The following is a 25,151-nucleotide window of genomic DNA, read 5'->3' as shown; positions in this document are numbered from 1 at the left end:
AATCCTAAAACCAACCAGAAACTCCACTAAATGCTTGCTGCTGCACACATCTGAGACCCTGTGAGTCTCTGTCTCAGGGAGAAGGGGAGACCTCCTTCCTGGTATGGGCAACAGCATATGCTTTATGCAGCCAGGGATTTCATCAAATTAACCTGCTTGTTCAAATTAGAGGGGAAGGAACAGCAGGAAAAAAAAATAAAAAAAAAAAGACATCTGAATGGAAGCACAGCAGCTGAGCTGAAAGCTCTGGCCACTTATTTAAATAAGCAGTTCCAGCTAATGCAGGCCCCTGGTGCTTTCAAATAGCTTTTTGTGTGCCCCAGAAACACCTGTCTCTCCCTCTCTAATTATGCCTTAAAAAAAAAATAAAAATAGAATAAATAGTGTTTGGATTGCTGTGGGTGCCTCTTTTCAATCCAGCCTGGCCTCTCCTGTCTTTTCTGCCAAGGATAGGATCACTCAAAGACCTCTTCACTGTCCAACATCTTTCAGAGCCGTGTCTGAAGTTACAAATTTCTCCCCCTTATTTGAAAAGGAACAAAATTCAGTCTTTACCCCAGATATAAGCTGGAGAACCTACAGGGAAACAGGACCTTGCAAATAAACTGAAATACATGGACCTTCTTTTGGCTTCTCTTTGGAAATATGGTTGGGAAAAGGGAGCTTGTAATGAGGTTGGTATTCCTTTCAGCATCCACCCTTTCTGAGCAGACTTTTATTGTCATTTTATTTTTTTTAAATATGCCTTTGCCCTTTCATTCTGACACTGCATTTTCTGCCATACAGATGCCAAACTGTATGATTGCACCTGCCAATCCAGAAATTGCACGTTATGAAAGAAAGGCATAAAGTTAAAGGAAAGTCTTAAAAATAGGACACTAGAGAGACACTGAGGTGACCTAAATTCCCATCTCTGCTCCCTGTTTCCTTGAATCACAGCTCTCGTGTTCAGGTAAAGACTAAAAACTCCTTAAGGCTGCTCTGGGGTTGGTCCATGGCCTGGAGGTGAAATGTGTCTGGAAATGAGCTATCAAAGGGCTTCCCTCACTGCAGCAGTTCATTACTGCTCGTGGAGTGCTCTCATGTATTATAACATGATGGGCTACATGAGTGCCTAGATTAATTATAAACAAAAATTATCTCCTGGAAAGCCCAGTGCTACTTCCTATTACTCAGGTTTAAAAACTCATTTACCTCATCCACTTTTTTTTTTTTTTTTTGTTTGTTTGTTTCTCCAGGACTTTTCCACTTTTTAATTCTTTTTTCCTCCATCTACTACTCAGACTTATGGCTATAAAATTCTGTTGATATTCCATGCTCTCAGCTTGTCTCCAGGTCCTCATGTCCAAGCTTTTCAAGGCAATGTTTCCTTTTCAGAGGGCAGCCTTGTTGCAAACAGCATGTGTCACTCTTGTTGGGTTAAATGCTTTTAAATAAATCATTCCTGCATCCTAATTGCTTCCTGGCGGTTTCCAGAAGAACCTCTTTATGTCTTGCTGTTCTCTTAATCTGTCACCTCCCCTACACCTGCTCAGGCTTTTCTTACAGCTCCAGTCAATTCCCAGGGCAGATGGCTGAGAATCAAGAATTAAACCTCAGCTAATTTCCGAGGGCGAGTCGGCTGCGAGCTTTCATCAGCAAGGCAGCAAACTGACTTATTGATCTGCAGTTTTCTCCCCCATCACCATTTACAAATGGATTTTCAGCTTGTCTCAATTCACCTTTTTACTGCAAACAGGCACCTTTGCCACACCTTGACATCCAGTTTATTAGCACTGTGTAGGGATCACAGAATGACAGAATCTGCTGAGTTGGAAGGGACGCACAAAGATCGTGGAGTCCAGCTCCTGCCCTGCACAGAACACCCAAAAAGTCACACCTTGTGCCTGAGTGCATTGTCTAAACTCTGTCAGGATTGGTGCTGGGACCACTAACCTAGGCAGCCTGCTAGGGACTCCTGTGAATTTTGGGGATCACATGATGTAACTTGATCAGACAAAGCCTGGCTAAGTCCCAAGGGCTCCCTCTGCAATGGCTGTGCAGGTGCAGATGCCCTGAAAAGTCTGGTGTTCCTGTTATGATTTAGAGCAAAACAGTTTCTTCATCATCAGCTGTGTTCTGCATCTCATCCAGATGCTGTGTGGAGACAGCCTGGATTCAGGGCAGCTGGAGAGAAAAGACTTTCTCCACTAAAAAAAGATCTCCAAAGCCACCTCATGTTCCATCCCAGAGAGCCTTCCTGATGCTGAATGCTGTAGGGAGGAGTGCACTTGGTTATTATTTATTATGTGAAGACAGTGTTACCATGCCAGGGGTGGTCACAGTGATTCCTGAGAGAATCAGCCCCATAGACTCTGCTGCATTTCCATCCCAGCTGGTGGGATTTGAGGTGCTCAGGTAAAGGCAAGTTTCTTTCTGGACAGGATTAGGATCAACCCTACTTAGATATGACACAATGAAAACAACAACAAAAGCAAACAAAAAACCCCAACAAAAGCCCCAAACCAAACAAAAAATTCAAAGAAAACCAAAACACCAAAACAAACAAACCAAACCAACTAGCAAACAAAAACAAAACCAAAACAAACCAAAACAAAACAAAAACACAAAACAAAAACAAAACAAAACAAAACAAACAAAAAAAAAAAAGAGAAAAATCTGTTTGTGTTGCCTCCTCAAAGTGCTGTTCTGGATTTGCTTGTTTCCCTAAAGCATTTATTTAATCAGATATTCCAAATCAATATGAAAAAATACCAAATTTTTGTGAGAAACAGGAAAGTCTTAGCTTGAAAATCAGTTCAGTTTAGTTGGGTTCTTGAACCTGATTGATCCTGAAGTGTATTGAATATGCCCATATTGTATTAAATATGCCTGAATGGAGAGGGACTCTGAAGAATTGTAGGATCCCTGACTTCTGCCAGGAAGGAGAATGGTACAAGTAGGAGTACATACCAAAAGTAGAAATGTTAATCTTCATTTGCCTTAGCACAAACATCCCAAAGTCAAGGTGGGGGATCTGCACAAAGTGTCTACACCACCAAGTCACAGCTTTCAAGTTTCATCCCAATTCCCCTCATCTCTCCCTCACTAATAAAGAATCCCTGTCCCTCTGCAGCCTGCTTTTATCTCTTTATTTCTCCCTTTTCCCTCCTCCTCAGGAGGAGTCTCTTGAGCTGCTCCTGACCATCCTGGATAATGGGAAGATGTTTTTGTGGTCTGCAAGCTGGGGTTTCAAAGGTGCTGGTCATCAGGGAGAGGAGCTGTGGGACAATCCCTCATCCTCCTCTGTCCCTGGAGGGTTTGTGAGCCTCTGGACTGTTAAATACAGCCAATGTGTCTCTCCCAGCTCAGCTCTTCCATGCAAGGGAGAACATCCCTGTGTATGGAATTTGGCAGCTCCACTCCCAGTGATCGAAAGGGACAAGCAAGCTGCATGCAAGAACTCCAGGATTTTATTATTTTTATTTTAAGCATAGTCTTCCAAAAAAGGACACTGAAAAGTGCTCCATCTTTAAATTACTTTGAGAAATAAAAATGTTTGGTAAATCTAGCTCAGCGAAATCTGAGTGGAGATGGGTTTTTCACAGCACTTTCAAGAGTTGAAAATCTGCTTCAGTAATTGAAATTCTTCAGCATTTGCAGTAATTATTCATCTCCCAGCCACTTTGCAAGGTGCAGGCAGATGGTGAACTAGGCTTACTGTGGACTTTTCTCCTCACCTCTGTTTTTCACCCCTGCTCCTGCAGCTGCAACGTGTTTTGTCCTGCTGTGCCTTGTCTGAAACTCAGCTTGTGCTTCCTCTTGGCAAAGCTTGGGTTCTCCCCTTTTAGCATCCATGTGGTAATGAACATGAGGTGCAAACCAAGATAAGACCAGACATTTGGATGTTTTTGCATGTGCTGTGTTGAGATAAAGTGTGGGGTGGCAGAAGGGAGATTTACAGCCTCGGCTGACCTGTTAACACACATTAAAACCACCTATCTCCATGTAGATTTTTCTTTTCATTTATCCTGAATGGGATATTTTTTGTTTTGTTTTGTTTTGTTTTGTTTTGTTTGCTAGCTGGTATGTTTTGGTTTGTTTGTTTTGGTGTTTTGGTTTTCTTTGAGTTTTTTGTTAGGTTTGGGACTTTTGTTGGGGTTTTTTGTTTGCTTTTGTTGTTGTTTTCATTGTGTCATATCTAAGTAGGGTTGATCCTAATCCTGTCCAGAAAGAAACTTGCCTCTATCTGAGCACCTCAATATGTACTAGAAGAGCATTTTTTTTTTCTCTTTCCTTCTTTCTTTTTCTTTTTTATTTTTCTCTTCAAAACCAGGCTCCCTGGCTTCTGGAGAGGGAATCTCACTCCTATTGGTTGTCTGGGAGGTTTATGCCATCAGAGAGGCTCAGAAGAATGTGCACTGAGACAACTTCAAAAACCCCACATGAGCATTTGCTGTGAGGAACTGGGAAAAAGCTAGTCAAAAACTGAACACTGAAGTTATAATACCCTGTTGTACCCATGGACTTTTGACAGCTCACAGAGAACACTAATAAGTTCTCTTCTAAGATGCTGCTCCAAGTGACAAGACATATTATCTTTAATTTGCCTTGACTGTATTCTTGTCATTCGGCTCCTGTGTGCTTTTCTGAACACAAACTAGACAAAATTCACATGTTCTTAGAGCAACGTCCCAAGAATACAAATTGGATTTCAGTGCTGTTTGGGAAGGACTCATTACAGCAGATTGTGTAATTACTGGTACAGCAAACAGAAATCACCTTGTTAATCAACAGGGAATACAGATGGAAAAAAAACAATTAAAGTAATCATAAACCATCAATATTTACTTCACACAGCAAGTTTTTAATTGTCACTTAAAGACAATCCAACAACACAAGGGCATAATTTAATTCAATTCAATTTTAACTAGGGAGAGAAAGACTGCTTTAAAATGTTCATCTCAGATTCAAGGATTATTAGCTGCTTCTTAGCTTGTCTGACAGTGAAATATTTGAAGCAGAAATCTTAGAGGAAATGCTTTCCAGGAACTATCTTGGAAAATGTAATACCTTTTTTTTTTTTTTTTTTGTTTTAGTGTTCAGGGAAAGTGATGGTGCATTTAATGCCTGAACATCCATGAGCAGATCTCAAACAAACAAACAGGAAATTTGGCAGCAAACAGGAAATTTGGAAAGCTGCTCAGTGGGGAATACAAATCTCTCGTTACCAACTGAGCAGCTCCAGGCAAACACCAGAAACATGCTGTGTTAGAACCTCACAACAGTTATTGAGGAGAGTGAAAAATGCATATAATTTCATTGCCATAAAAGGATCTACAAAATCCTGCCTAGTGGATTTCTGGAATAACTTTTTTGAGATGCCTGGCCTTCAAATCCATTGCTGAGCAGTGTTTGAACTATTTTGCAGACAGATCTACTACCCAAAACTCTTGTGAGCCCCCCCCTCCATGGCAGGGGAGATGGAAAAGGGATGAAAGAACAATCTTCATCGCTGGTGACCCAGCTGGAGACAAACTAGTGGGGCATTAGGGCAAAACCCGAGAATTAGAGATGTTCTCCCCTCCCTGCTGCAGGACACAGTGCAAGGGCCACCCATCTCTGGAGATGGCTGGAGGGGAAGGAGGCTGCCAGCATCCCTAACAAAGCAATTGTTTAAGAAAATAGCTTTCTCTTCGTGTGAAGACTTGAAAGACGGGGATAATCTTAGAAAGAATTGATGGAGAAACCCTCATCTCCCCTCATGTCTAAAATCAGAACGCGACAATCAGGCTGGGTTTTTGTAAGCCTGGATTGGGACTAATTTGGTCAATTAAATTGAACACAAAAGCTGCAATGGAGATGATGGATTTGTGATAATGGACTTTTGTGGAGTGATGACATTAGTCCAGGTTTAAGAGGATTTCTCTGTGAATGCCACAGGCAATGAAACTTGGCAGTGACTTTTTTCCCTGAGCCTTCTTACTAATGAGTTGGGAGTTCACACCTCTTTCCCATGAGCTTTCTGTGACAGCTTCTCTGGGGTTCCAGGCTCTCACCTCTGCCTTCAGTGCATGAGCAGCTAGTGAAGAAGCTGTTGACTGCAACACCTCCTGACTCTGAATGATGCTAAGCCCCAGACTGATGTCTTTCCCAAACTGCCCATGCAATGGAATAATCCATCCGCTGTCAGCAGAGACTGGGACATAGCTCAGAATTAATTGGCTGAAGCTCAAGCTAGATAAGCTCAAGATAATATTTATAGGTCAGAGGAAACAATTGAAAGGAACATCAAGCATGACACCAGCGTGCACAGCTGGTGGAGTCTCTCTGCTCCTTGTTTCAAAGCCCAGCTCTGTCTGCTTTTGCAGGACAGGCCTGGTGGAGAGCAGTTCCCAAAAACATTCACTTTGGGTGCCACTCGCCTCCAGCCCTGGCCAAGTTCAGGCTCCTTGCTCAGTCTGCTTTGTCCAAAGAGGTCTTGATTGCATGGAGACTTGGAAAAGATCTGTTCTTTGTGGAAATACTCGCCCATGCATCCTAGGAAAGAGGATTGTGCATAGATGTCATTCCTGATGGTGATGTTGATGTCTGTCTACACTTGTATCAGTCTGCACAGATACACTACAATCTGCCTTTCCCTCATGTGGAAAGAGCTGTGGATTGAGGGCTCACCAACTGCAGTTCATGAGCACAGAGAGCTGATATTTGCAGTGTAGAAGGGTGTTACTTTTAGCAGTACATTTTTTCACAGGGTAACTTGTATAGATGTACACTGATGTTGTTTGTTCAGTATGCCCAACTTCCAGCAGACATCTAAGGCATCTTTCCCAGGTACCCTGAGCTGAAATGAGCCTGCATTTGTGGTTTGATTAACCCTTTCTCTTTCCTCCCAAAGAATTCAGTAGCAGAGCTGCTGATAGGACATTATTGTATTGCAATGCATGTGAAAGCACTCTCTGCTACACTAGCACACTTCTTTGAGATGCTGAGAAGCCCATTACCAGAGATCATCCTTTAGGGATTCTACACCCAGCAAAAATAGCTCAGTTTGTGGATTACTCTGGTTTTGATGTTTAGGCATTGCAAAACAGAATTTTCTTTGTAATCCACAACTGTCAGATGGAGACTCTGCTGTTCCACAGGCCCAAATCAGTGACAAAGGTCTTTCACAAGGCAGGATATACAGAAAAAAAAAAATTCAGCAGCAATATGCTTATAACCCCTCTGGGTTCAAATCCTCTTTAGAAATAGTGAATACTTGCAAATTTTGAGCTGGTTTTATGAATTATTCAAAATAGAAAATAGATTCAGAGTTGCATTTGTACAATGAGAAAACACAGATGAGAGATGGTTTCACATGTCCAATCAAAAATCGACCATTGCAGCTTGAATTTTGAATACTGATACCAAACCACTAATGAATAATTTGCAGATCAGGAATTTTTAAGTGAATAATTTTAAACAAATAAATTTGAGAAAATCAGACAAGTGGTTCATCTGCTTCTTTTGGAGCAGCTAATTCACCCATTCACTGCCTTCTGCAGCTCAGTTGCAGTGATTTGGTTCTCAAAGCACCAAAAAGAAAATGTAAATTGAAATAAAAAGTGTGCTGGAAAAATTATAGGATATTACTGTGCCAATTCAGAGTGGCAGGGTTAGCAATAGGGTAGGAGAAAAGCATCTGTTAAACCTGCTAAAAATACAGCACCAGGTTCTCATAATCTGCACTGGGAAAATATTTTTAAGAAAAGAATAGTGCAGGGGGAAAAGATTTTTTCACTGAGAATTTAAAGAACAAGTGATGGCCTAGAGTCAACCAGCAACCAAAACAACTCAAGGGTGGAGCAACTTTTTGGTTGGACTGGGAGCTTGCAGAGTGAACATTTAAATGTGTGTGGAACATTTAAATGTGGGTTGAGAAAATAAAACACTCTGGGTCACTAAGAAGGCTTTGGGGTTTATTTTCTGGAAACAAGGGGAGTCCCAGGGCTGGTGTCCCTCCTGTTTTATGCCACAGGATGTGTGACAGGGAACAGTGCAGCCCCTTTCCCAGGCCATCTGTGACTGCTTCTCCAATCTGCCATTATAAACTCCACCATTAAAAGGCAAACATGCACCTAATTTACATTTGGACTTTGTGTTCTTGTCTGGCTCCTGTTCCAAGGGGGGTTTGCACACAGAGTTTAGCTTAGTTAGCTAAACAAATTCTTAGAGACAGAATTTAGCTTAGTTTGTGGTTTACTCTCTTCAGTGTTAGTGAGATATTATCCTACAGGTGTGTAACTAATTTCAAACTGTAACAGAGTTCCAAACTGCCTCAGTGAATTGATCCTGCACAGGGTTGCTCCCATCAGGAGCACCTCTACTAATGGTTGTGCCAATATTCATCCCTCATCCAGCCCTTCTAGTCTTCAGAAGCTCACTGAAACAGTAACTCGAACAACAAATTCCTGGAACCTCATCCAGTACTTTAGGTGAGTCCTATTAATCCTGTTTTGGAGATGGAGAAACAAGAAAAGAAAAGCTATGTCACCTAAATCACAGTAAGAACAGTTTTCAGAGCTGGGCTATAACTTAGGAACAGGTAGATTCCAATTTTGTGGTTAAATAATTAAACCAAACCTTCCTCTTCTGCTGGACTTAATCTGAGAAAAATGACTGCCTTCCCTTTAAAAGGTTTCTAAGCATATATGCAAAGAAGAATTTATGATCTACAATTTATGTAAAGAATTTCCTTTTCATAAATCAATTTATTAAAGCTCTGGAGAAGTTTCCAAAGGCTCTGATCCAGCAGTGCACTTAAACATGACCATAACTTCAAACAAGCAAATTGTCCCATTGAAGTGCTCTCCTGGGCTGGGGCCAAAGAAAGTGCAGTTCTTCCCTGGAGTTAAAGGTTCAGATGTAAAATGGGGGAAAAATAATTTCTCTGAAGTTTAATAAATTACATAATCATGGCAAAGCTCTGCCAGCCTCCCACATTAATACCTCAAGCTAATAAGAAATAGCCTCAGGGAGATTATTGCCTCCTCATTGATACACTGAGATGAAATGTGAGACTTCATCTGGAGGACGTGGCGCTGCTGACTTTTCCCAGATTTGGCAGATCCCACATCAGTTCAAAGTGAATCTTTGAAGGAGCCAAATCTGGTACTAGCAACACTCCTGGGGCATGAGCTTCCTTTTGTTCAGACTTCTAAGGATTATCCTTAAATCAGTAGAAGTAAGCGTGGCGGTATTTCAAGGATTTGGAGTATTTTGCAATGTTTTGTAGTAGTGAAGACACTTTGCCAAGAGGACTTTTCACACCTTCTCCTGGACTCCTGCACTGGGTAAATACTTGGGAGCCAGAACTGAACATACTGTCACACACTGCTGGCAGCCTCGCCGAGGAGCTCCGCCAAGGACAGCTCCTCTAATCTGCTGAAAACTGGTGTGCCCAGGTCACGTGCAGAGCAGGCTGAGGTAGCTGGGCCTTGTGCTAGCTGGGAGTGTGGAATGTGGGGATCCTTAAATGTAATTTAATGTGGCAAAAAATGGTGCAATTAATCCTTAAAAGTAAGCTCACCTCTCCACAGCAAAAAAAAAAAAGATCCTTTGAGCAAGTAATAAACAGATATACTATAGTGAAGCTATGAAATGCAAGGTAGTTAATAAATGACACAATTAGAAAAGTTTCTTTTTAGTTGTACTGAGAGGGGGAATTGTGGGAATCCTTAAAATCAGAGGGTTTTGGGAAAGCTGCAAAAGGCAGGCCTCAGACACATCAGAACTCCAATTAAAGCTATAAAAGTTATATGAGAAGTAGAAAGTAAGGACAAAAAAAACCAATGGTCTGTGTATTAATGCTTGGCTAGAATAGCTCCTTAAACTACAGAAAAGTATATCTAGTGAGATATTAGGAAGTTCTAAGCTTAATAATGGAGCTCTGTGCATTGTGTCTTAAGGCTTACAAGCAGGTATTGTATTCAAAATAAGGAAGCATTGTTTTAACTGAAGGTATGTGTGCTTGTAGTGGTTGGATAGAACTACTGTCAATATGCTTTTGCTTTGTGTGATTGGTCAAAAACTTTTAAAGTAAGTTGTGTCATTGAGTTCTTTGACTGCTGCCAGGGATGTGAGCTGCTGGCATCTTCCCATTGTCATAACCACGTTATGAGGCTGATGCTGGAAAATAAACAGTTCAAGGCACATTCCTCAGCAGCCCCATCCCATTTGTGATTTTGTACACAGACCCCTGGCTGGTGATAGAATGAGATGTTAAATGCTGAAGGAAAGGGAGAATTCCTGGGGATGTGACTTGGATTAGCAGGGTGACACATCTACGTCACTGCGGACGGTGTTCCTGTTTGCTTTGGGTCCTGGGGATGCACAGCTACACATCCAAACCTCCTCTGAGCTCTGCCTGGGGTTGATGCTCAGAATCAGAGTGGCAGCTGTCATTTCACAGATGCAAAGCTGCCAAACTTAAAGGCCCTTTCCCACCCACTGCAAAAATCCAACATGAGAAACGTCGTTTCAACACGATACTCACATCTACAATGAGGAAGTCCAGCCAGCACCAGGCATTGGTGAAATACTTCTTGAAGCCATAAGCCACCCACTTCAGGAGCATCTCCAGAACAAAGATGTAAGTGAATACTTTGTCAGCATATTCCAGCATGGTTTTTATGTTTTTTCGATCTTCAAGGTAAATATCTTCAAAGGCCTGGAAGTACAAAGGATTGGTTAATAACTGCTCCTGATCCCGGTTGGAAAGCATGGGTGTTGCACTGCAGGTCTATATTTGATTTTATCACGTACAGTCTGTGATTTCTGATGTATTTTAACATTACAATTAAAAAGAGTGTTCAGAACAAATAGGACTGACCCTGACATAAGAGAGATCTGTTCAGCTTTCCCCTACAAAGGACACAGGCTCGGTTACCTCTCTCCAGCCTCTGGCTGTACTGGCTGGACATCCTTTGAGTATAGAAAGAGCTTCTGCACCCTGAATTTGGAATGTGAACCCATGAGCAGAGTGCCACCCCAAAATGCCCAGATTTATCCTGCCTCATCTCCTGTTGGCTGTGCCAATGCTACCCAGGCACCTCAGATGTCCCAGGGCACAGGATGACTATATTTAGGAGGCAGAATATGACCCTTGCATTTAGCCAGATAGATCTTATTGCTAATGATGACAAATTGGGTTATTAACCTGCCTGTGTTATGGAGTACTGGAGTTCCCTGGCTTCTGTTCAGCCATCACATTTCAGGTGGCTACAGCTCTCTGCCTCAAGAAATGCTCATTATTATTCACTTAGCAGAACAATAATATTTTAAAGGTCAAGGTATCTATCTCCCCATCTCATCTGTCTCTCCACCTAATCTCATGCATAGCATTATGAAAAGAATTTCAGTGTCTGTATCAAATACGAGCAACTGAGTAACCCCTTTAAAATATTTAAGATCTAAACCAATATGCCTCCCAAAAGAAAGAAAATAAAGATGTCTCCTAGTTTAGCCTTCACTTTATAACACAAGTCAGATAAAAGGCAAGATCCTGGTGTCAGCTTTGCCAATATGCAGCCTGTTTTGGGGTTTCTAAGTCAAATTATGGTCTGCTTTCCCAGCTACTTTTGCCACTGCTGTTACACAAGCTGCTCCCAAGTCCCTGTAACCTGGAAAACCCAAGCTGTGACATATTACTCTCATCCCATCGTGTGACCCAGAGCACTTGGCAGCAAGAAACATAATTTGAGAGGGTCTGTGCTAATCATCTGAATTATCTGCATTTACATATTTCCAGATCTGTAGCTACTTTCTGAGAAGCTTCAAAAAGTTAGCAAACACCCAGTGCCTGGAGATACAAGAAGTGTGGTACTTGTCACTCAGGCAGTCACACTGCTCTTTTGCCTGCCAGGGAACAGTAATTAAACTGACAAGAAAGCTTTGGCAGCCCGTGCCAAAGCTTGTCCATTTGTCCCCACACTTTGGGGTGACGTTTTCGCTGCAACCCTGTCTCCTATCTTGCCTTCAAAAATGATATTTCAAGGGTGTGAAAGAGCTGTTGGAGAAAGCCTGAAAACAATGCACAGATTGGAGTTTATCACTTCTCGTAGGGGCTCACTCACTTTGTCAGATGACTTGCTGTACTTTGCAATTACTGCAAAAATAACAACAAACCATTTAAAGTGATTTCCTCCTCTCCCTCCTTTGCTCTCCCTACTTTCTACTAACTTGTCCAAAAGTACATTTTGTTTTGTCTACTAAAAGCACACTGTCAGTCAGGAAGCAGCTTATTAAGGGATGAAGAATGTGCTACCTGGACACTTCTGTACTTCTGGACAAGCTATGGACCCAAATGACAAAATTCTGGTGCTTTGCATTTTTTCACGGTGACAACTGATGAAACCTCTGCCATATAAAATATCACTTTTTTTTTTTTTTTCTGTTTTGCTTTGTGTGGTAAAAAAGAGTAAAGCAGGATACCTGCAGTGTTATCCAAAAATACTATTAAAAAGTAGGCTTCTAGTTTGGGTGCTTATGGCTTAAAATCTTAAGAGAGGTTTTTGGATCTTCTGCACTAAGCTAAAGATATATTTTGATGGTTTAACCACATACATATATATATATATATATTGGCTTAAAGGTATATATAGCTCTTTTCTCTTAAGAACTTAGGGTGTCCCAGAGATGCAGCCAGATGAGCTCAGTTTTTGGAAGAGAGCAACCCAGAACACCAGGAAAAAAAAAATTTGTGTGTTGCCTCCAACATCTCCAGTCCAAATACTGAAGCACGGTGCTTATATGTGAGAAAATGCAGGATAATTTGCCCTTATACAGAACTGCATTGGCTAAATTGAAAGCTGCAAAAACTAAATGAATGCATGCAATTTAAATTAAATGAGCTTTATATTGCAGTCTTCAGTTATCTAAGGCACTTTTAATTACATATGTAAGGAAGTGTATTCATCTAAAGCATATTATAGCAACTGACATTCCCCCTCTAAAATGTATTCAAAAATTAACATTCTGATGCTCAAGCTGGTGCAAAAACTGTCAGAGTCCATTCATTTCAGCAAAGCTGTGACAATTTTCAGAAGCCTACTATTTACCCAAGTTTTTCAGCCTCTTATTTTTCATAATGAAATAAAACCCCCTGGGTGACATTTCAGCCCATCCCTGGTGCACCAGGAGAACAGTCCATTTCTTTCATTATTTGCATCAACATTTATGTATTTCCACTTTCCTCTCTCCCTTTAGAGACTTTCTTTGAGCTACATAAACTCAGGATTTCTGTGTTTTTTCCTCTTTTTTTTAGGCCACTGATAATTTGTGTTGCTCTTCTCTGGAGTTTCTTCAATTAGCCCATGTCTTTCCCAAAGTGCAGCGCCCAGAGCTGAAGCCAGTGTTCCAGCTGAGGCCTCCTTGATGCCAACTGGAGTGGAAGAACAGGATAATTTATGCAGCCCAGTGGAGTGGTGGGCTTTTGTGCAGGGCTGTGATGGAGTTTATTCTGTTTGTTGCCTGCTCCTCCTCCAGTTCTTTTTAGTAAATCTGCTCCCTTACAGCCATCCTTCATCACACCTTCCTGTTGTGATTATTCCCAGTGAGGGGAAGCAGAAGATGGTGTTTGCCTTACTGCTTAAGGCAGATTCACCCACTTGGCTGGAGACAATCCTGACCTCTGGAAATGCATGGATAACCTGTCCAAACATGGCACTGCCTGCAAATTTAATAAGTGAATTTCTTACTCCATCATAAAGGAGATGACCACCAGACTAAAGCCTGGAGAACTCTTGATACACATCTCTGCTCTGGGTCAGGATGAAAACCTGGGAGAAATCCCACCAATTCCAGGGACATTCCTGACATGCAAAAGAGAAATATAAATATACCCCTGTGAAGAGCCCAGGGCTGAAAATACACAGAGGATAATTGCAGAATGCAGTGGGATCTCAGGAGGAGAGGATCCTCTATCAGAGTCCTGGGCAATGACCAACCAGTGTCCATAGACACGTTCACCTGGACACAAACAGGGCCTGTGCAGGGAAGGTACTGAGTGTTAACCTAAGGTATATTCAAAACAGGAATACAGGCACCCACTAGCTCCATGAGTAGCACTGATTCAGTGCCTTCTGTGTCTTTTATAATTTTGATTTGCTGGTTACAGAATGTGCTATAAAAAAAAAAAAAAAAAAAAAAAAAAAAAAAAAAAAAAGAGAGAGAGAGAAGAAAAGGAAAAAAAAAAAAAACAAAGCCACCCCTGGAGCAAAATGCAAGCCTCCAGATGGGAACTCTCATGGAGAAGCAGCTATGGGATGATGAAGCAGCAGTGCTGGCAAACTTCCTCACACAGACTTCCTCAAGGATTTTCTTTTCAAAACATGTGCAAGTCAGAATTTTATGTCACAGCAGAAGGAAGTTCCCCACCATATGGTAATGGCAGGTGAAACCAGAAGAGCTGACAACCTGTTTTAGCCCCAGACAAAATGCTTTGCTTTGAGAAATGACCACTAAGGGCTCATAAGATCTTAGAGACAGCTAAACTGGAGAGCACTGCAGACCCATGCCCATTTTTAAACAGTTAGGAAATGTTGTCACATTTACCAGGGCTCCACTGCTCAGCAGGATCATGAAGATGATGAATGTTTCAAACCAGTTGTGCTCCACGATTCTGTAGCAGGTCTTTCTCAGCCTCCACCAAATTTTGCCTGGAAATTTTGTGATGTCCACTGAACAGCATGGGAAGAATCGCACACAGACTGTAAGAAATAAATCAAAAACAAAGGAATTGTTAAAAAAAAAGCCTATTTAATTCTTAAAGCTGCAATAAGAAGCTGCTAAGGAGCATTTCTTTTAGCAATAGACTGCTGCGCAGTGTCTTTCCTCCCTCTTGTTTCTCACAAGACCTCTCTGCTCTGCCTTCCATTTCCCTCTCTCACTCCTCTATTAAAAACATTCAAAATCACTTAAAATGTGTTCCAGGGAGTTCTCCCAATGATTTTTGTGATACAGAATATATTGGCCATGAGTCACCAGTGCCCTAGGTCATTCAAAAAGTGTTAGCTGAGCTCAGGCAGCACTTCTGATCAGGACTAATAACTCTAGGAGGCTATTAGTGATAGCTTCCACATCCTTTTGAATGGAGGAAGGTTATTTTCTTGCTAGGATAATACCACTGGAATTACTGATTAAAAGTGGCAATCTGATGAAAGAGAGATGATGAGAGGAGGTGCTACAGTGCAGATGGGACCAATGTGCTGAAGAGACTCAGGCAGCAAAAGCAGGAGCAGATTTTGATCTCTTGGACTCTCATTAGCTTAAATAAGGCATTAGGACAATCTTGGAATTATACTGAGGCAGTTAAATCCCCTTTGATGTCACAGAAATTTAGATATCTGCTCTATAGCAGGATCCCCAATGATGCTTTGTAGCACTTTCTGACCTCAGTGACAAATAGTGTGTGATAGATAAGTGCTGTGCTGGTAGTGGGGCCCACATAAGGATTTCTGATAGGCAAGACCATGGCCATTTTTAGTTTCCTTAGCAACACTCATTTGTTGTAGCAAAAAGATATTGTCATTGGTAACAGACAGATCCATCTCTCCCACTTCAAAAACACCATGTGCATTGCCTAATGCTGGGCAAGAACTTAAAATGGTGTGAGAGGGCCCTGGGAGCCAGGAATTGTCCTGGTCAATCAGTCTTACATCAGATAATCTGACCCAAATGTCATATTTGCTGATGAGAATGACCCTCAAAAACTATTTTATTTTCAAAAAGCAAGCTCCTTACCCTACATTTATTCCATGTGTTGCATAGGAAGAGACTTAACTGTGCAGGTTTATTGACTCCATCATGAGAAGAAAAGCCACAGGCCAGCTGCTTCTATAGCTGGAAGGTGGCCAAGGTCCCCAACATGACTTGAAACACACAGCCAGTGCTCAGAAGTGACAGGGGAGGGCGTCTCACCACGGTGATGCAATGCAGGGTTTTTGTGAGTAGAAATAATATTTAGGGGAGGCAGCATGGGGAGGAAAGAGGGCGAGTGCCAAGGTTACAGAGAGAGCAGATGTTGCTAATTCAAGGTGGCACAACTGAGGCGCCTGAGCTGCCTGTGATATGGAAGGAGCTCAAGTGCAGCTCCTGGGATGTCAGGATTCCCAAACAGCTGGAATGTGGTGGCACAGGGCTCTGCCAGGAGGAAGAGAACTGCTGTGGTGCTTCTGGCATTTTCTGTGAGTTTTTATTATCCCAGATCCCTCCTATGCAGCAGCAGAACTGTAGGATCCTTCATAAAGGGAACTACTCCCAGAACTTTCCCCCTTACATTTCTGAGATTTTGGTTAGGTGTGGGCTCTTGGCTGTGCTAAGTTTTGGTGTGGGACTAAAAGGACAATAAACCATTTATGTAAAGATAATTATAGCATGTAATTACTTGTTCTCTAAATGCCTGCATCACACAGACCCACAACTTCTCCCAGTTTACCACTGTATTATGGAACTCAGAGAAATTCTGGGCTCCATTGAAATACACAAAATTGTTCAAACTTTTTTAGAAAAGCATAATACTGGAAGAAGATGGAAAAGTAAGAACCAGCTCTCTGTCCCTTTGTAGGTCAGGTACCACTTCAGCAAAGGCAAGAATTATCCTTCTAAGCACTTCAATCCCAAACACTAAAGAATCAAGGCAAGCGATAAAAGGACATCATATTAGTCACTGCTTTTTGCTAAAACCAGTACAATGCTCACAGCTGGCAGTGCATGTGGGTTTGGGTGTATTTTAGGAAGTAGGTACACAGAACAGACTTCACAAAGCAGATTCTCTGCTGAGAGAGGCCCATCAGGAGAATCCCACCAGCACAACATGACCGAGGGCACTATCAGCTGCATCTCTCAGCAGCGCTGCCAGAAAACTCCTGTGCTACTTCTCACCCCACAGCCCACATGGTCATCACCACCTTTCAGGTGTCTGGCTCACCCTCTGTGCTTATAATTCAGGGAGACTGCCCACCTCATTGTCACCCCAGCTTTGAATCAGTCAGATCAAAGGCTTGGGCTGAAATCCCTCACTTATCAAATGAGCGGCCTAATGAGCAGGTTGTTCACTCTGTAAGTCTGGATTTTTTGTGTTAAGCAGAAATCCCCCTTTGTACTGGAAGTAGCCACTGCTTGCATCCATCCTTGCATCTATCTCCTTCCCAAAGCTAATTTCAATTTGGTAAAAAAATCAGCTTTTTTTTCTTACTTAAAACATTTATACAGAAACATTTCTCTCTTTTCTCATAAGTTTCTACCTAGATGATTACTTGGCTTTTTTATCTCTTAGACAAATGCTTAGGCCCAGCCACTAACAGGCATGACATGCTCTGCCATGCTCCTACAGAGTATAAATGCTCTGTAAATACTGTTGGAAAAGGTTAGAATCTCCCAGGAAGTGGTTTTCCCCACTGTAAGATAATTGGATGAATCATTCCCTGGAGGAGTTCCACTACACAGGGAGCCTACATGATTACCTGAGCCCAGGCACAGCTAAAATTAGGGATCACCTTCATATTAGAAACTAATGAGCAGGGCACTGTGGGTTCCAAAGTCACTTCATTTGTGATGGGAAATACTTACAACACAGTTAGACCAGGTTATTACTGATTCAGCTGGCTTGCATCTGATAGTCTACAAGTACAGAGAGGTATTTTTAAAGACAGAAAGCCAGGTAGCCCCACTAATTTTTTTTTTTTTTTAATGCTCTTTGATTACTTTCATGCAATTTCAATCTGAAAAAAGAGTCCTAGTTACTGACAGTAATACCTTGAAAAATCCAAAATAGCTTATCAGATGAGTCAGCCTAAAATCACAGTGCTATTAAATCCCATGCTTTTGATTGGGCCCAATGCAGAAATGTTTAGACCAGGTTCTGCTACAATTGCTAATGTCAAGCAGTACTTCCGTGAGTAATTGTGCTGTCTGCAATTCAGATGAAATGCTGCCTTTAACTATTCATGAACAGAAAAAGGAAAGAAGAAAAAAAAAAAAAAACCACTGACCCCCAAACAGGTCTTTTAATGAATTAGTAGAAACCTGTTTCTATTTAAATTTTGTGATTTTTCCTTCCTGATTGTACTTTCATGCTTTCTGGACTCTTTCTAATGCTGGTAGCCTACTGCTCTGGTCATCTTGACCTAAGCTTACATGTTGAGTTAGAAACTTCACTTAATCAAACAGAAAAGGTTTACTTGGCCTTGGTCTGTAGTCTAAAACTTTTTGGGGTTTTTTTGTCCCCATTTCTGTGAAATCAAAATATCAAAATAATTTTGATGTGTCTAAGGCATGACCTGGAGAGAGTCTGAGCAATCCTAACTCCAGCTGTTCCTGTAACATGGCGGGTGGTCAGCAAAGCCCAGCTTTGGTGCATTTTTATCCACACGAAGGAGAATATTCATTAACACCTTTTACCACAGCAAGTGTCAAGGCAGGAATAAAACCTCTGGCATTTCTTATGACAGTTACTCATCTTGCCTGGTCCAACAGATTTGCGCTATCCCACTGAAATCGGTGCTGGGAGGGAATAGGTTGTGCAGAAGACTCTGACCACCTTGTGATTTTGCCAGGGCTTAGTTTTGCCACTGTAATTTGTGTTGGACTGCATTGTTTTTGAGAGAAAACAGACTCATTTCCACCATGGTCTTTTGGTTGGTAGATTACTGCTCATCAGAACACAGAAGAGCAGAAGAAGGCCCCCCAAAGGATTGAATTATTTAGTGGTAAATCTGTGAAGCTGTTCTAAGCTGCATCTGTGGCCAAGTTGTCCAAGAACAAAGTCTGTTTTCAATTGACATTTGGATATTTCATACCATTTCTCATAAAACAGAGGCCTATTTACCAAGAAACTTTTCCAAATGCATTAATATACCATGATGTTATTTACTTTTCAGTCATATTTCATAACAAGGGAAATAGTCCCTTCAGTCATTAGGGTGTCCTATAGCACAAACTGAAGATTAAAATATATCTTATAAAAAAAAAGAAGGAGAAGGAATTTAATATACAATGCATTCTGTGTAAATATCCCTTTTGTTCCATATTCACATTTTCTAGCCTGGTGCACTCTAATCGTGGAGCTTTTAGATCTGATTGCATTACCTTGGTGCATGGGGAAAAAAACCTCTTTGTAAATGTGGGAGTTATACTGCAAAACCTTCCTCCTCAATGCCTGGCAGCCAAGCCTTCTGATTTTAGGCTTATGGGCAAAGAATTTACAAATCCACTGCTTGTTCACACCAATATATATATTTTAATTTTCATAAAATTATTATTTTTGCTTTGGATGGATTGGGCTGCTGGCTCTTTCAATAAACCAGGAAAACCAATTCATTTTTTCCATTCTGTTGTCCAGCAAGTGTGGTACCTTGCGTTCAAACCACAGCAATTTTGTGAGTGCCTTTACACAAGAGTTCTCAATTATTGGGACATTCATTTTTAGAACAAAACAGTATTTTTCTTAGCTTTGAACACTGGTTACAGCATTGCTTGGTTTGACACAAAATACAACTTCCTAAGCATGAGCTCAAACAGGTAGGTATTCATAACATGGGTTTTATATATATAAATATATTTATATAAAACCCAAGCTGGGTTTCTAATGACCAGTCTGGCTATCTGGGTATACACAAATAAGAGAGCAAACCCAATTGTACCCCCTTTGAAATACCCCAACTGTCTCCCCGTGCTGGAGGGAACATGAGCTCAGCAGACTCTTCTTATTTAACCCTTTCCTCATCTTCTGGCCCTGCTACTAACTCACTCAGGGGGGTTGGAACAGCATGACCTTTAAGGTCCCTTGCAACCTGAAGCATTCCATGATTCTGTGACTGCAGAACTGCATTTTATAGTGTGAAAGAGAGATTTATGATCACTGTCTCCAGCATTTGGGTACCTGAGACACATCAGGAGATCTGAGATCTTACTTGTGTGCTAAACTGGGGGCTGCCAAGAGGGCATCTGACAAAACCAAAGCCAGATGTTTTTACCCTTCCAAGGGCTTTACAAGGGTACATTTCTTGTTTATCTGCTGCTGCCCTCCTCAAAGCACATCATCTAGGAGGTCACAAGAAATAGGAGTGTGATGCCTTGGAGCAAAGGCAGTGGGCAGCCTGGCCTACCACTGATGTCATCCGTGCTCTGAGTGAGGGGGTAGATGAGTTTTAAATCTAGAGGTCCTGTCCAACCTGAATTAATTTAATTCTGAAAGCATAATAGGGCTCTAAGAGTCTCACGATGCCTGAAAATTGTGTCCAACATAATGCCAGCACGCTGTTCCTGGTGGAACACAGAGTATCTCAGGTATGACAGCCAGAGGGAAACAATACTTTAAAACTTGGGTTTGATCCATGATTTTTCCTAGGATGTCAATAAGCACATTTTGTTGAGCTTGGCTTGGTTTTACACAGCCTTTAAAACTCATCCAGTGGCAGTCCCTATAACTCTCTTTAGACTTATTCCGTTTAATGGTCTGTTTTTTTCTTCTCTTCCCTTTCTTGCTTCTAAACAGCCGCTCTCCGCGGTTGGGAAGGGCAGGACACAGATCCCACCACTAATCACAGCAACTTCACTTGGGCACATGGCATTTTCCAGCTGACATTTGGGCGTTTTAGGAGCGATAATGGCTCCTGCCATGGTCACATGGAAAGATGGTTCCGGGCGTCCTTGGTGTCACGAGTTGCGACCAACCACGCGTTGAGCGAGGTTGTTCATTCTCGCATGACCCTCTGGTGATATTCCCTTGAGACCTCTGCCAGCGGGCTGTGTCCGGGGAATTACGCCTAAGGACTTGGTGGAATCTTTCTCCTATTAGGGTCTGGGAAAGAGGAGAGCACTGCGGCCCAAGGGCTCTCTTTGGACGACCTTCTGTGAGACACAGAAGATAATGTCCAAACAGGGAGTAAATTTTGCTGCAGAGAGCGCATACCGACGGAGGTAACAGGACTGGAGTGTTGCAAGGCATCTGGAGGAAAAAGTACCCAAATAGCTGGCATTGGATAAATGTCCCTTTCCCATCAACTGGCAACCAGAAATGGTCTCTCCATTTCTATCAGGTTCTTCCCAGCAATACTTGCTAGCTGCCAGGCCTGTGACCCTACCTTGCCTTTACATTTCCTGACCCAAGAATGTTCCCTGTTGACCCTAATCAAAGCTATTTTGAGATGATAACACATTAACAAGGCTCCCCAAGAAAAACGACCTATGGCTTATCTGGGTCACCCAACTCCCGGAAAACTGTGACCTCAGCAAACTTTCAGCAACTATTTCAAGAACATGCATTATCTTTGTTGCCTTTGTTATCTGAAAAAAAGGGGCCTGAATCTGGAACATATTTGTTCAGGACATAACCTATGCTGGATGTGTTGAGAAATGTCATAGTTTGAATTTAGATAGCTAAAGAAGTTAAGAAATTAACCCTCCCCCTCTCCCTCTTCTTTTTCACATAGTCCCCTTCTTTCACAAATATTAACTCTCATACTCCCAAATATACCAAATATTGTTGTATCTCTTTATAAAAAGTCAGTAAAGGCAGGACTAGATAAACCTGCCCAGTGCACGCCTTTATATATTTTCATTTTAGTAGTTTAAAGTCTTGTCATCTCAGCTAATTAGACTGCTGTTTGTTGGCTTACTTGGTTTTAAACTAGACTGAAGTGACAGCTGCATGAGGTTTAATTGCAATAGTAAGTTTGGGCAAAAATATTGGAAAAATTTATTAGCAGTTGATTACAGGAAAACACTTTGTTTCCCTGCATAAATTAAACCTAATGTTAATGTCGTTGCTGTAAGAATCATTTGGACTTTCAGTTTATGGCAATTTGACTTGAAATTTTATGAGCGAATAATCATGTTGTGTTTGTGCATTTTTGCCAAATCCACGAGCAATGTGATCACACTTAGCCAAAACAGTAAAGCCTGAAAAATGTGCATGGATAATATGCACTGCACAGGAAAGGAAAGTAGATGTGTTGAGGAGGATGTCACCTGAACCTGCAGGTGTCCCTGGACACCATGCACTGGGCTGAGGGCTGGGAGCAGGCTCTCCTTCAATTCCCATTTAGAGCTTAAGGCTCAGCTGGCTGCATCCTGGGAGAAGAGAAAAACGCTTTGACTTGCACATGCACTGGTGAGGAACTAAGAGAGATTAGGAGTAAAAACAAAATGCAGGACCAGGGGTGCTCAGGAGGAAGAGGGCAGGAGCCAGAACCTGGGTGGAAGTAACCCACAGCAAGCTGGGGGTTCAGGCCACAGTGCCTTCATTTCTGCATTTCTCTGCTGCCAGGATGATCAGCAGGCTTCAAAGCTGATTAAATACTTCCAGTGATCCATCTAGAAGAGCCCTGCTTGCTACCCTGCATCTCACAGACAGCACTGAGGAAGATCTGACAAACTGGGTTGGTTCCATTGTGGTCCTGCACCGTGGAATTTCAGGTAGGTCTGGTTATTTTAAGAGAGATCAAAATACAGAGTGCTGCTGCACTGGGAACTTATTGTGTGGTCTCTGCCTCATTTCTTTTAGAAAACTGCATGGTGGTAGTGGCCAACCACAGTTTCAGAATTTCTAAACTGGCATCTGAACAGCACTGGCTTGTTTAAGCATCTACAACATAATCACTTTGCAGGGCACAACAGAGATTGCTGCTCACCAGCCCCATTAAGAAATATATTGTGAAAGAATGAAAACACCAGATCTAATTTCAAAATGTTATTGCACAGGCCTGAGTAGTTACACCATGCTTTCTTCTGTCAACTGCATTAATTTTTGGCTACTGCTTTTAAGCAGAGCTGCCAAAAAAATGTTTAGATCCTAGGGACATTTGTAAGCCCTGCAGGGCTCCCTTACCTCATTCAATCATCTTTCTCACAGAGATAGAGATGCACATTTTTGCTGACTTCAGGGGCATTCATATACCCAGCAAATCATCTCTGTCTGATCCCATCTGAGCTGCTCTGTTTTTGTTTATAATAATGCTTGAATTTTCAAGGGACTATTCTTACATTCAGCTAACCCTGTTTTTCCCAACACAGACTTATAGGAAAACAAAAAATTTGACTGAGATAATATTTGGAATAGAACTCACTCTGAGAAGATATAACTTAGGATGCTATTTACTTTATATAGTTATTTTAACATAGATCTTCTGATGTAGCTGGGTTTTACATCTGTGGTTTGGAGCAGGCTGGTGTTAAAATATTAATAAAATTATGGCGAATTTCAGTATTAAAAGAGATATGTAAATGTGGTCTGTTGTTATCTAAGATAATTATGTTAAATACCCTTTACATAGCAGTTCTCTGACTAGATGAAAGTTACGGGATGTGCTAATCTTGACACCCTTTAAAATAAATGGAAGAGAGTCCCTGAGTCTCATGAACTCTCCAGACAGATTCTATGAACTGCCTGGATACATTTAAGCAATGGAAACATCCTGATCTGGTCAGCTCTTTGCCAAATTTGATCATTCACACATATTGGAAGTCAAAAATCTTCACTGGCCAAATGACAAAAATCAGCATTTAAAAAAACAAAGAAACAAATAAACCACCCTTTATGGCACAAATTACAATTTTAAAAGCCTAAGGCTTTAGAAGCTGTGGAGCATTTTAGAGTATGCTCCTGGCTTATCTCACCTTGGAAATCCAAAGACTAATGGTAACAAGGGACTGTGAGTGTGTGTTTGCAGCCTTATAGTGCCTAAGAAACAAAGTGCATCCAGTGAAATACTACTGCAAGGAACCAGAGCAACATGGTGAGAAGGTCAGGGGATGTTCAATAAGAGAAAAGAAGGTTTCTTGCCCCAGCATTGCAGTGAAACATGCAGGTTCTTACCTTCAGGGAAGCAATCTTCAGGCTCCATCAGCTCCTCAGCAAACTCGGGGATCTGCTCCAGCAATTCTGCAGGGTTTGTCAAATCCACTGTGCTGCCTTCAGAAAGACTGATTTCATCAAGCTTGTTGCCAACAAGAGCAAAGATGTGGAAAACAAATTGATCAGTTGCCCCGAAGGAAGTATCTGGGTTGTCATTCCACTAATGAGCACCCCAGCTGAAGCCACCACAACAGAGACATTGCCATGCACTTCCCAAGGTGCCACTCCTTGGTGACAGCTCTGCCTACCCTGAGACCAGGGGCTGACCCGTCAACAACAACAACTTAACATACACAACTTACTTTTTGAGACAAAAGAGAAGCAAACCACAGAAAGGGAGTGAACAGCCGTTGAATATTAATCACAGAATCTTAGAATGGTTTGGGCTGGAAGGGACCTTCAAGATCATCCAGTTCCAGCCCCCCTGCCATGGGCTAAGACACCTTCCACTAGACCAAGTTGCTCTAATTAATGGTAGGTGGAACCTTGGAGTGATGGATTTCATCAGTTTGACATCCTGAAGGCTCATACCTTTGGGTGGGACCTATCTCCTGAAATGCTGAAGGATGAATTGGATGACCTGCCTTGGGTTCCTGTCTTTTGGGCCTCATTCCTCAGGTTCCTCACCCACAGCTGGTGGGTGAAATCTGCACCTGCTCAGTCAGGACCATGCTCTGGTCCTGCTGACAGCCTCTCCTCCAGCGTCCAGCCACAGGAAGCTGAAGTACAAATATCTTGAGAGGGCTCTTCCTCCTGTCTCACCCCTCATCTAACTTCTTCTCAGCACATGACATGGCCCCTTGTCTTTCTGCCACACCATTGTGATCTCCAGGTGATGTAGGAGGAGGGGCACATGGCTTTTAGAAGTGTTTCAAGGGCTCTACCACTTTCCTGAAATATTTGACACCATCATCTTAGGTGCATTGTTTAAATTCAGTGTTTCTCAGATCCTCCTCTGCAAAATGGGGCAAGAATATTCCCACTCCCTGAAGCATTGGTTGTCTCATCTATTTAGAGCAGGAGCTCTCAAGCAGATCTGGGTAAAAAAAAAAATTCAGGGGAATATATTATTTTCAAAATCTGTTTTGAAGAGTGAACTCATGATTAAAAGACATATGATACACTATTCAGTATGTCACCCAAATATGAAATAGAAATTTAATTTCAGGTTAAACTTTCCTTTAACAGAATCAAGACACTTTATTTAGAAAAAAAGAGGAAATGTCTCCCCCCTATTTTATTTTGCTAGCTAAAATAAAGGATTTCTATTTTTTGT

The 25,151-nt window shown here is 41.7% G+C and overlaps 1 protein-coding gene across 1 annotated transcript in view; it reads right to left on the bottom strand.

Annotated features, from left to right (window-relative positions):
* The window catches only part of LOC128805975 (sodium channel protein type 5 subunit alpha-like), a 207,134-nt gene that overhangs the window by 24,320 nt on the left and 157,663 nt on the right, over positions 1–25,151 (bottom strand). The window contains exons 20-22 of the mRNA XM_053975044.1: positions 23,837–23,957; positions 14,575–14,729; positions 10,517–10,690 (exon numbers count right to left, since the gene is read on the bottom strand). Of these exons, the coding sequence (XP_053831019.1) occupies positions 10,517–10,690; positions 14,575–14,729; positions 23,837–23,957 (450 nt within the window). The remainder of the gene's footprint in view (positions 1–10,516; positions 10,691–14,574; positions 14,730–23,836; positions 23,958–25,151) is intronic.

This window comes from Vidua macroura, chromosome 1 (genome assembly GCF_024509145.1).
Source record: "Vidua macroura isolate BioBank_ID:100142 chromosome 1, ASM2450914v1, whole genome shotgun sequence".
Taxonomy (NCBI): Eukaryota; Metazoa; Chordata; class Aves; order Passeriformes; family Viduidae; genus Vidua; species Vidua macroura.
The sequence above is the reverse complement of the archived record's forward strand: the minus strand, read 5'-3'. Positions and strand labels throughout refer to the sequence as shown.